This window comes from Brachionichthys hirsutus, chromosome 19 (genome assembly GCF_040956055.1).
Source record: "Brachionichthys hirsutus isolate HB-005 chromosome 19, CSIRO-AGI_Bhir_v1, whole genome shotgun sequence".
Classification (NCBI taxonomy): Eukaryota; Metazoa; Chordata; class Actinopteri; order Lophiiformes; family Brachionichthyidae; genus Brachionichthys; species Brachionichthys hirsutus.
Window position 1 is genome coordinate 3,575,472 of NC_090915.1, and position 9,519 is coordinate 3,584,990.

General features: G+C 49.9%; 1 protein-coding gene across 1 annotated transcript; it reads right to left on the minus strand.

Annotated features, from left to right (window-relative positions):
* Positions 1 to 492: 492 nt before the first annotated feature.
* Positions 493 to 9,441, minus strand: LOC137908285 (huntingtin-interacting protein 1-related protein-like). Its single transcript, XM_068752671.1, is given in 33 exon segments — positions 493 to 856; positions 946 to 1,638; positions 1,728 to 1,789; positions 2,047 to 2,170; positions 2,423 to 2,528; positions 2,618 to 2,718; positions 2,812 to 2,874; positions 2,974 to 3,004; positions 3,101 to 3,159; positions 3,262 to 3,372; positions 3,789 to 3,925; positions 4,012 to 4,119; positions 4,204 to 4,290; positions 4,702 to 4,849; positions 4,933 to 5,127; positions 5,235 to 5,345; positions 5,414 to 5,608; positions 5,738 to 5,839; positions 5,913 to 6,029; positions 6,815 to 6,903; positions 6,996 to 7,179; positions 7,266 to 7,412; positions 7,469 to 7,576; positions 7,655 to 7,730; positions 7,806 to 7,863; positions 7,942 to 8,082; positions 8,232 to 8,293; positions 8,367 to 8,443; positions 8,523 to 8,603; positions 8,694 to 8,750; positions 8,838 to 8,980; positions 9,077 to 9,140; positions 9,361 to 9,441. Coding segments are annotated over 33 exon segments (3,954 nt in total). The 3' UTR covers positions 493 to 820.
* Between the last annotated feature and the right edge of the window lie 78 nt (positions 9,442 to 9,519).

Below are 9,519 nucleotides of genomic sequence, written 5' to 3' on the forward strand. Positions count from 1 at the left end.
CCGGCTGAGACGTTTCAAAATAAAACGCGTCACTAAAATCTCCGTCAAACTATTCTGTTCAAAATTGGCCGCTGTTGATAATCCATTATGAATGTCAAATCTATGACAAACAGGCAACATTATCATTGATAACGATAGACTTAGGCGCTGATTTTGTGTTAAACTAAAAAAAACTTGCATTTATTATTTCGCTTTTGAAGATACTATTATTTTAGTTCTGATTATTTTTCTTTCCGATCTGCTCCAACTCGACGCAGCTCCCTTTCAGTCCCCTCTGCCGTCCGCTGTCTGCTTCCACGACCGTGACATCGCACTTTGTTTTTGCGCATGTCATGAAACAAAAGGAGGACGAGGTCGCTGTGACAACGAGTGACGTCATGGAGACCTTCAAACCGCGTCATATCACATCCGTTCATACTATGTTAAAAAAAATAAAGTCAAACCGATCCCAGTCAGTGTTTTATTATTATATATAGTATTTCGTATCTCCAGAAAGTATAATTACAGTATATAATAGAATCAAGCCTTTTCGGCTTTACAGTCTCCTCTGTGCCAAAAAAAAAGTAAATTAGCAAAGTGTCCATCAAAAGGGGCGCAGGTAAAAATAATGACGTCAAGGAAATCAAAAGAATCGCAGACACAACTTTATGACTTTTATTAAACTCGGTACGCAAGAATCAACACAATGAGAAAGGCTTCCAGCGTGGTTAAAGGTTAAAAACAATACGGTGAGAACTGAGATAAAACATTTTAATCACGAGTTATATTGTTTACGTTGCAAACAGAACCAGAGATAACGTTCATGTTCTCCAGTCAGGCTTCAAGATTCCCCAGCTCCAGTTTCACCTCGTTTGAACTGTAATTATAAAAAATAAAAAAAAGTATATGAAGATATATTTAGATAAAGTCAATGTCTGACCCGAGCCGAAGGATTTCACTACTTACTGCGTTCTTCAGCAAGTTGCCGGACTTGGAGAAGATGTTGGGTTTCTTTGATGCTGCCGCTTTGGCGGTATCGGCGTTGTTCTGGGGGGTCGTCGTCCGGGGCAGAGACGGCGAATGAGGCCGCGACAATTTGGGCGAGTTTGGCGAGGATTGGGACAACGAATAAGACTGAGCTTTCAGGTAACTCTGGCTCCGGTTGGGTGTGTGAGGCTGAGGCGGGACGTAGGGCTGGGAAGGTGCATATGTCTGAGGAGTGTAGATCAGAGGAGGGGTGTAGGTCTGAGGAGGGGTGTAGGTCTGGGGAGTGTAGATCAGAGGAGGGGTGTAGGTCTGGGGAGGGGCGTAGGTTTGGGTCGGGGCGTAGGACTGAGGAGGCGTATAGGCGTGGGTCTGTGAGTAGGTGTGTGACGGCGTGTACGTTTGAGGCTGCGAGAAGGACTGCGTTGGAGGCGGCGTGTAGAGGCCGGCCCCTTTGAAGCTCTGGGTGCTCGGGTAAGGCTGCGTCTGCGTTAAGGTCTGCGGTACCGGCGCGGGGTCAAAAACGATGGGTGGCGGCGGCGGGAAGTCATCGCTGCCGTCCGCCGCATCGCTGCCGGTGGTCCCGGAGACGTCAAAGTCGTAGTGCCTCTTCCTCAGCGCCCCCAGGCGGATTCGCTCTTGCTCCAGCTGGTTCTCCAGCTGCAGCACCCTCACCTGAGCGAGACGGCGAAATAGCACCCAACAGGTGGTTCTCATCAACAGGAAAGATGCAAAAAAGAAGCGGGGCCGGAAAAAAACCTCACCTGAGCGTCCATTTCCTCTGTTTTCAGCTTGATCAAAGACATATCGGAGAAGTCCATTACACCTGTGGACAAGGAATACAGGGGGGGGGGGGGTAATCAGGCTGCCACTTCCATAGGTTAAAAGTGGCATTATCAGTGCTAGCTGATTAGCATGCTAACTTCCAGAGATATCTCAACACGGCGCAGAGACAACTTTCTTTCTTTACATCCTGGTAATAACGGTAGTTTTCTTTTTTTTAAGTTTAAATTCGGGGGGAATATTTGACAAACTCCGGCTACAAAGCTCCTGATACGGTCCGGGGTTGGCTCGGCCGCTCACCTTGGTCAGAGATCTGCCTCTGTCCTTGCTTGGTGGAGGTGACGACCACGGCAGCCATGTCGTTCACATGTCGAGAGGCCTGCTGCAGCACGAACAGCCGCTTGTTGCTGCGGTCGGCCTTCACCTTTAATTAGCGTCAGGTAAAACAGTGAGAATTCATCAGCAACTCTGCCCCCCCCCCCCCCCCCCCTCCCAAAAAAAGGGGGAAAAGGTCCATTGATAATAATAAACTCTACCAGGCTAATAAAGTTTTTTACTTTAGCTGCAGGAATCCAGAATTTAAGGTCACTTTAAGCTTTTACCGCAAAAGTACTTTGTTTAAAAGTACACACACATCCACCAACTACTAGAGGTCCATTTTGTGTCGAGTGTGCACCTTTGAGGCGGCGACCAGCTGTGCGGTGCTGGCAGCGATCTCGTGGGATGAGGCGATGAGCTCCTCGTAGGTGCCGTGTTCACCCACAACCCTGTCAGCCGAGTCTCTGGCAGGAAGCAAAGCGGGTGAAAAGTCGAGGTCGACAATCGGTGCGATCACGTAACCAGCAACACACGTGACGGCGTCGACGCTTACAGTAGCTGCGTGGCGCCCCAGCCCACGGCCTTGGAAGCAGAGATGAGTCCTTCCGTCCAGCGGGAGTTCTTGGCGTAGAATTCCGTAACAGACGCTGCCCCCTGTGGGTGCAAAGAACACGAACGCGTCAGATCACACACACACACACCCAAAGCATCTCACAACGATGTCCAGGCGGTCGTAAATCAACTGACCCTGCCTCCTTCCACGATGTCCTTTTGCAGGTCAGTGGCGGCGGTTACCAGCATATGAACAGCCTGCGCAGAGGAGGAAGACACGGTGAGTCAAAACGAGTCGCAGGTTCACGGAAATGTTTAAACAACACGATAGTATAACAAAGTGGGTGAACTTTGTACCTTCATCAGGTCTGAACACGACCCCAAGATACTGTTGGGGGGGGGGGGGGGGGGAAAGCACGGATTTTAGGTCAGAAAGTAAAGGAGGAGATTCAATAACTTCAGGATGATGCAGTTTTCATCTGACCTCTGGTTGACCTCCAGCTTAATGCCAGTGGTGTCTTTCTTCGCCTGATAAAGTATCTCCTGAGAAACACACACACACACACACACACACACACAAAGAAGCCGAGAGGTGAACCAGGTGAAGGTGGTGTCCAGGTTCCTCCGTCACGTTCGTGTCCTCACATCCATTCGCAGCACAGCCTCTTCAATGGCAGTCGATGTGGCGATCATCTCATTGTTCACCATGTATCCCAGCTCCTCCTTGAGAACATCCCGCCCTTTGGGACGCAGATCCTAAACACGAACCAAGTAGTTAGGGTTCACAGGTCAACATTACACCCTCGTTTAAATGGAACCCGACCACGGCCCGGGTTCGGACAGCGCCAGTTTAGCTGGAAAAGGGGTCAAATGGAGTCTCCGTGCAGGAATCGGTTTAGTTTCTCAGTCGATTCATTCGAAATCTGATCCAGAATGAGGTCAGGACAAAATACTACATTTTAACATGAAAACTCCATTTATGGATTCAAAAATCAGTTAAAAAATCAACTCCCGATTCACTTTTACTTTTCATAGATGGTGTTTGAAAATACCAAAGAACCTCCTGATGATGATGACCCAGATTCGCCATGTGAACGGCGTAAACCCAATTAGGAGGCGAACGAGCTGCTTGGGGGAGGTCTGGGCCCCCTGAGCTTCTTGTCGTTTCTCACCTGTCCCAGCGCGAGGATGTGCTGGATCGAGTAGCGGACCCCTGAGGGATCTGCTCTGGGTAGACTGCCCTGAAGCTTCAGATCCTTCAGGAACTGAAGGCAGTTATTTGCACAGTCCCGACAGTTGTCAGTCAGCCCTGCGAGACACAGACAGACGGACAGAAGGACGCGTTCGTGCGTGCGGAATGCTTAAACGGTTGCGGCGCGAGGGTGCGTCTCTCACGGTCGGCCTGGTCGGTGGGAGCCGAGTGGGACGTTGCAGCTCCGTTGACGATGGTGTCCGCAGCGAGGTGGGAGAACTGCGTGACCGTCCTCAACAAGCCGCTGGCATCTGAACGGAACAAACCATCATGAGACGCGGTCGTCGACGGCGATTTAAAGAGAAACGTCGATTATCCCAGTCTCACACGCTCACCGTTCTTGTCTCCGAGGTACATCATGTGACTCTGTTGCATTTTGTCGAGAGACGCCAGAGTTATTTCAGCTCGATTCACCAGGTAATCTGAAAGAAATGGCAACTCTTAAAAGTTGTTTTCAGCATATTTATATACATTTAATGAAGGGTCTATAAATCTAAAGTGATTTTAGGATGGACATTAAGTGCTTACGAATGTTATTCCTGTTTCGATGAGACATCCACAATCAAAATCAGAGCATTAATAATTAGATCAATAATGTTGAGAATCTTGCAAATTAATAAAGAGCGTGTTTCTGTGCAGAAGGTGTCGAAGCTACGCTGTTGTTATTATTATATGCAGAATACCTAAAAATCATTAATCAAGTTTGAATCTTCTGAACTGATGGTGTCATATTACGGTCGTCACTTAAAACGGGACTCTTTAGAGGCAGTGATGGAGAGAAGGACGCTTCAGAAACGACGAAGAAGCTCGTTTCCTAGGCGACCGTGCTTTACCGGGCGAGGAGGTGCAGCAGACGTGTATGGGGTCGTCCAGTTTGGCCACGGCGTCCAGGACGATGCCCTCGGCCTCCACCACGGCGCACTGCAGCAGGCAGAACTGCTCCTCCTGCAGCTTCTGGGCCAGCTCGCCTTCGCGGCGGACCTGATTCAAACACACGCCGTCATCGCCCCGCGGCTACGCACCAAGAAGCCAAACGGCCGTGTCGGGAACACGGCGTCTAAAACCTGTTGCTGGAGCTGAGCGTGGAGGCTTCCCAGCTCCATGCTGCTCCTCTGCCTCTCCTGCTCCAGGGAGCTCTGCTGGAGGTGCGCCTGCTGCCTGAGGGAGTTCAGCTCGGCCTCCTGCTCCCTGACGGAGCGCAGCAGCATGTCCTTCTCCGCCTGCAGCCCCGTCAGGGTGTTGCTCATGTGGCTTCCACTCTGAGGAGAGGATTAAAACAAGCATCATCAAGGCATGATTTTTTTTAATTTTTGTTCCTCCCCACAAATGGTAATAAAAAAAAAGACAATTAAATATATATTCTCACCATTTCCCTGCTCTGCAGGGCGCTGCTTGTGCGAATCATCTCTGCTCGCGTCGAGTCCAGCTCTCGCTTTAGCCTGTCGATCTCCAACTTCTGCTCTGCATTGATGGCAAGCTAAAAGGAAGTACAAGTAAGTATTTTCAACCGAAGGCACGTGTGTACTGCAGCACTAGTGTGTGTACCTGCTGCTGGAGCTGAGCCCTCAGGACCTCCAGCTCCCGGAGGAGCCGGTCCTTCTCCAGGTCCAGGGAGCCCTGCTGCTGTTGGGCCTGTTGTCTCAGCGAGGACAGCTCGGCGTCTTTCTCTCCGGTGGAGCGCAGCAGCGTGTCCCGCTCTGCCTGCAGGGCCGCCAGGCTGCTGCTCACCTGAAATCCCTCCTGGAGAAACAAAGTAGAAGAAGAAGAACTCTGAATATATATATATACTTTGGCCTGATCGACGCTCTCTGGGAAGCTTTAGGACCAATCAAATGAAGCCGTGGTAACGGTCTGTGCAGCCGTTCTCACCGCCTCTTTACTGTCCAGGGTACTCTGAAGGACAGCCAGCTGAGCTCTTTGCTCATATAACTCCTGGTTCAGTTGCTGGATCCCCTGCTGCTGTTGTTCCATCTGATGAAGAAGAGAGAGTCAGGAGGAAGCTTCTTCCGGTGGAATTACCCTCAGCTTTATGAGAATGTCTCACCATGCTGCTTTTCTCCTGCCTGAGGTGTCCCAGCTCATTTTCCATCTGTTGTTTGACTCTCAGCAATTCATCTTGTTCTTCTTTCATGCTTGTCAGCATCTTCACTGCCTCGGTTTTCTGCACAAACAACAACAACAAAACCGATTTGTCAACACCTGGAAAAACTCACTGCTTAGAAATGTCAACCATTCTCCAACAGGAACATCCATGCCACTCGCTTTGTCTCGGATCGAGACATGGCAACATGGACGGGTGCAGAGCGTCATTGTTAGTATCCAAACAAAGCAGCTGTCAACGTCACACCCAACAGTCACATTCTTTGAGGAGTTGCGTCCTTTGATACACACATGGGAGTGCCGGTTATAAAATGTGGTTTCCTCGGGCACAATGCACCAATGACACAAATAAATACAAAAAAAATAACTCCATGAACTCAAACTGTTTCCCTGTGTGAACCTGGATTGTTTCACTGTGTGAACCTGGATTGTTTTGGGACGTTTTGGATGTGTAGAAGAACACAGAACATTCATGAACATTAGATCCTGTTGACGTGCTGGAGAATAAAATCATGAATGAATTACACCCCCCCCCCCCAAACCACTGAATAAGGGACAAAATACACCTCCTTCAGAGCTTGGGCTTTACTCTGCATCCAGATTATGCACCGTTTGAAGTGAAAAGTGAAGTTGGACGTGACCTAAATGTACATATTAAACATAGAGCGCTGTTCCGGTGCGAGTGTAAAGATGGCAGGAGGTTCTGCGGAGGCTCTTGTGGTTGGATGACATCTTCTGACAGGACAAGGCACCAACATCGATATCGTCATGTCTCGACATGAAAGTGAGAAAGAGCGACTTCACGTTTAAGAACTGGACAGACACAACAATAACGGGGAGGCTTACCGTCGTCAGTAAGTCGGCGTGGCTGGAGATCAGCTCCGCGTGTCTCTCTTTGAGCTGCCCGAATCGGAGCTCTGCCGCCTGAGCTCTAGCTGCGTACAGACGAAGGGATGACGCAGAACCTCGGTGAGTTTCATCGGTACTCAGACGGGCGATTCACCCCCAGACGTAAACCCGTACTCACCGCCTGCCTCCTGGAGGCCGATCTGAGCGCCGACACCGGCGACGTTAGCGCTGTGCAGGGACTCCACCTCCATCTTCAGGTGTTCGTTTTCCACCAGCGCCTTCTGCTTGTGGGTGCGCTGCTCCTCCACCTCGGCCTCCAGTTGGTTGACTTGAGCCTTTAGCTCAGTTACGCACTTCCGAGCCTGAGATAAAGGCGTGCAAGTTCTCAGTTCTCTTTCCCACGACGCCTAACGAAGACATCTGGCGTGTTCAACCCGCTCCACCTCACCTCCGTCTTGATCAGATGCAGCTCTGGCTTGAGCACCTCGAGTTCTCTCTTCAGATTGTCGTTCTCTCGCTCCCTCGGCTCAAACGAAGCATCGGGAGCTCCCGTTTGACTCGGGAGGTAATGCTGCCACGGAGGGACGCGTTATTGCTGTCCACGATACCAGGAAAAGGAGTTTGAAAGTCTCGTTAAGATTTAAGCGTTACCTCTTGCTGCTCCCTTTCTTCCTCATCTTCATGTTCCTCGCCAGGTATCACCACCACCGGCCTTTTGTATTCACCCAAAGCAGCGGCACGGAGGAAGTTAGGAGGAGACTGTGGAAAAAATAAAGCACATATTTTTGAGGAGGACTTTACAGCACTGAACCGTGTGTGGTGTTGTGTGTAACGTACATCTGGGAGCTCCGGGATCTGGATCATACGTTTAAAGAACTCCATTTCTCTGGCTCTGCTGAAGAACTGCTTGAGGCTGCAGATAAAGAGCGGTCACCGACAGAAAACAGGAGCGGTGGAAGCTCCGGCCTCACAAAACCGATGAACATACCTCATGAACAGTTCGCGGAACCGCTCTCGGTGTCCCAGCAGAGCATCTGGGGAGATTCCTACAAGCCAGAGGAGACGATTTAAGACTCGGGTCCGTGCACAGAATGGGTCAGTTTCAACATTTCAGCATCGCTCACGGCTGTGGAGTTTGAACAGCAAGAGGACGGAGAAGTGGTAGAGGAAGCTGCAGTCCAGTAGAAGCGGTATCAGAGGGGTCAGTCTGCACTTCCCGGCTGGAGTCGTGGATTTGGCGCCGTTGGCGTCCAGCTGGCGCAGAACTTCAGACAAGAGCAGTCCCAGTTAAGGTACGAGTCGGGGCGTATTCAGCGTATTCTCAAGGTCAAGCGGAGTGTGCATCACAGCCTGGTGGACCCCCCCCAGAGCACCCCCAGTGGATGGAATCCAGAGGGGGGGGGGGGGGACTCACCTGTCTCCTCCATCTTCAGTCCGGCGTCCAGGCAGTCCAGCAGCTCCTGAGTCATGTCTAGCCTGCTTTCAGTGAGAAACGCCGTTAGCATGTGGCCAAACGGCGAGAAGACGCAGGTGCGAGTGGAAAACTTACACCTTCGTCATGTCGTTTCCTGCTTCCCTGTCCAAAGTCTCATCACTGATCTCCATGCTGGCTGGAATCACCTTGTGCTGTGGAGACGATCGGTCTGAATCTGCCACAAACTGTAATTTACACTAATAAATCAGCGTGTGTGTGTGTGTGCGTTACCTTTGCATGAAACTCCATTTTGAGACAGAGATATTTAGCAGACAAGGCGACGATGTGGCCGTATCGATCATGCAGGTTTCCCTGGGACATAAATAAAGACATGTATTGATTTGTTTTTTGTTTATTTCCACGAGACAACAACAGGTCCAGCATAAAGTGGCTGCTCCTCACCCAGAGGACGCCCATATCTTTGACGTTACGGTAATGCCTGTGAGAATCTCTGAGGGCCTGCGGGTCAGACGGACACAACGACACGTCACCAACAAACAGAACACAAAGGGGGGACGGGGACGGGGACGGGGGGACGGAACTCACGTCTCTGTGTCCGTCCCGCAGGATTTTGTGAAGCAGGTAGCAGAACTTCCAGCTGACGACGGCGTTGCTGGAGAGGGGCAGGTTCACGATGTAGGACCAGAAGGTGGCTGCTCCAGCTTCCTTGTGCGTCCCCATGATTATATCGGCACTGCCGTCAAAGGAAACTCCTAAAATAGTTTAAATAGTCCAGGTTGCTATTGTTAGATATAAATAATAATAATAATAATAAAAAAGGATACGGCGCACATATTTCTCTTTGGGGGGTGTTTCAGACGAGCTGACAGTTTTACTGATGCTCTGGAGCTGAAAGACACGAAATACAAGACACACAACTTCCTTAATAAGAAAGACAAACCTCAGAATGTCTGCTTGAGGAAATAAAGGGAAGAAAAACAGAAAAAAGTTGGATTTATTCTCACGTTTAGGACATTGCAACTGTATTCTTAGGTTACATTTTGTTTTGGTAACAAAAAAAACATTAAATTAATTAACGTGACCGTGAGAATTAACGTAAAAAACGTACCTGTTGTTTGCCGAATTGCTCTTTCTCCGCTGCCAAAGCCTTTTCCGTCTTATTTTCGCTCTTGTTCTTCGTTTTGCTCATTTTGCTCACCTGTGCGCGAGCCTCTCCAGAAAGAAATGCGTCAGACAGGCGCGTAAAGGTTCCCTCCGTCAATTTGCG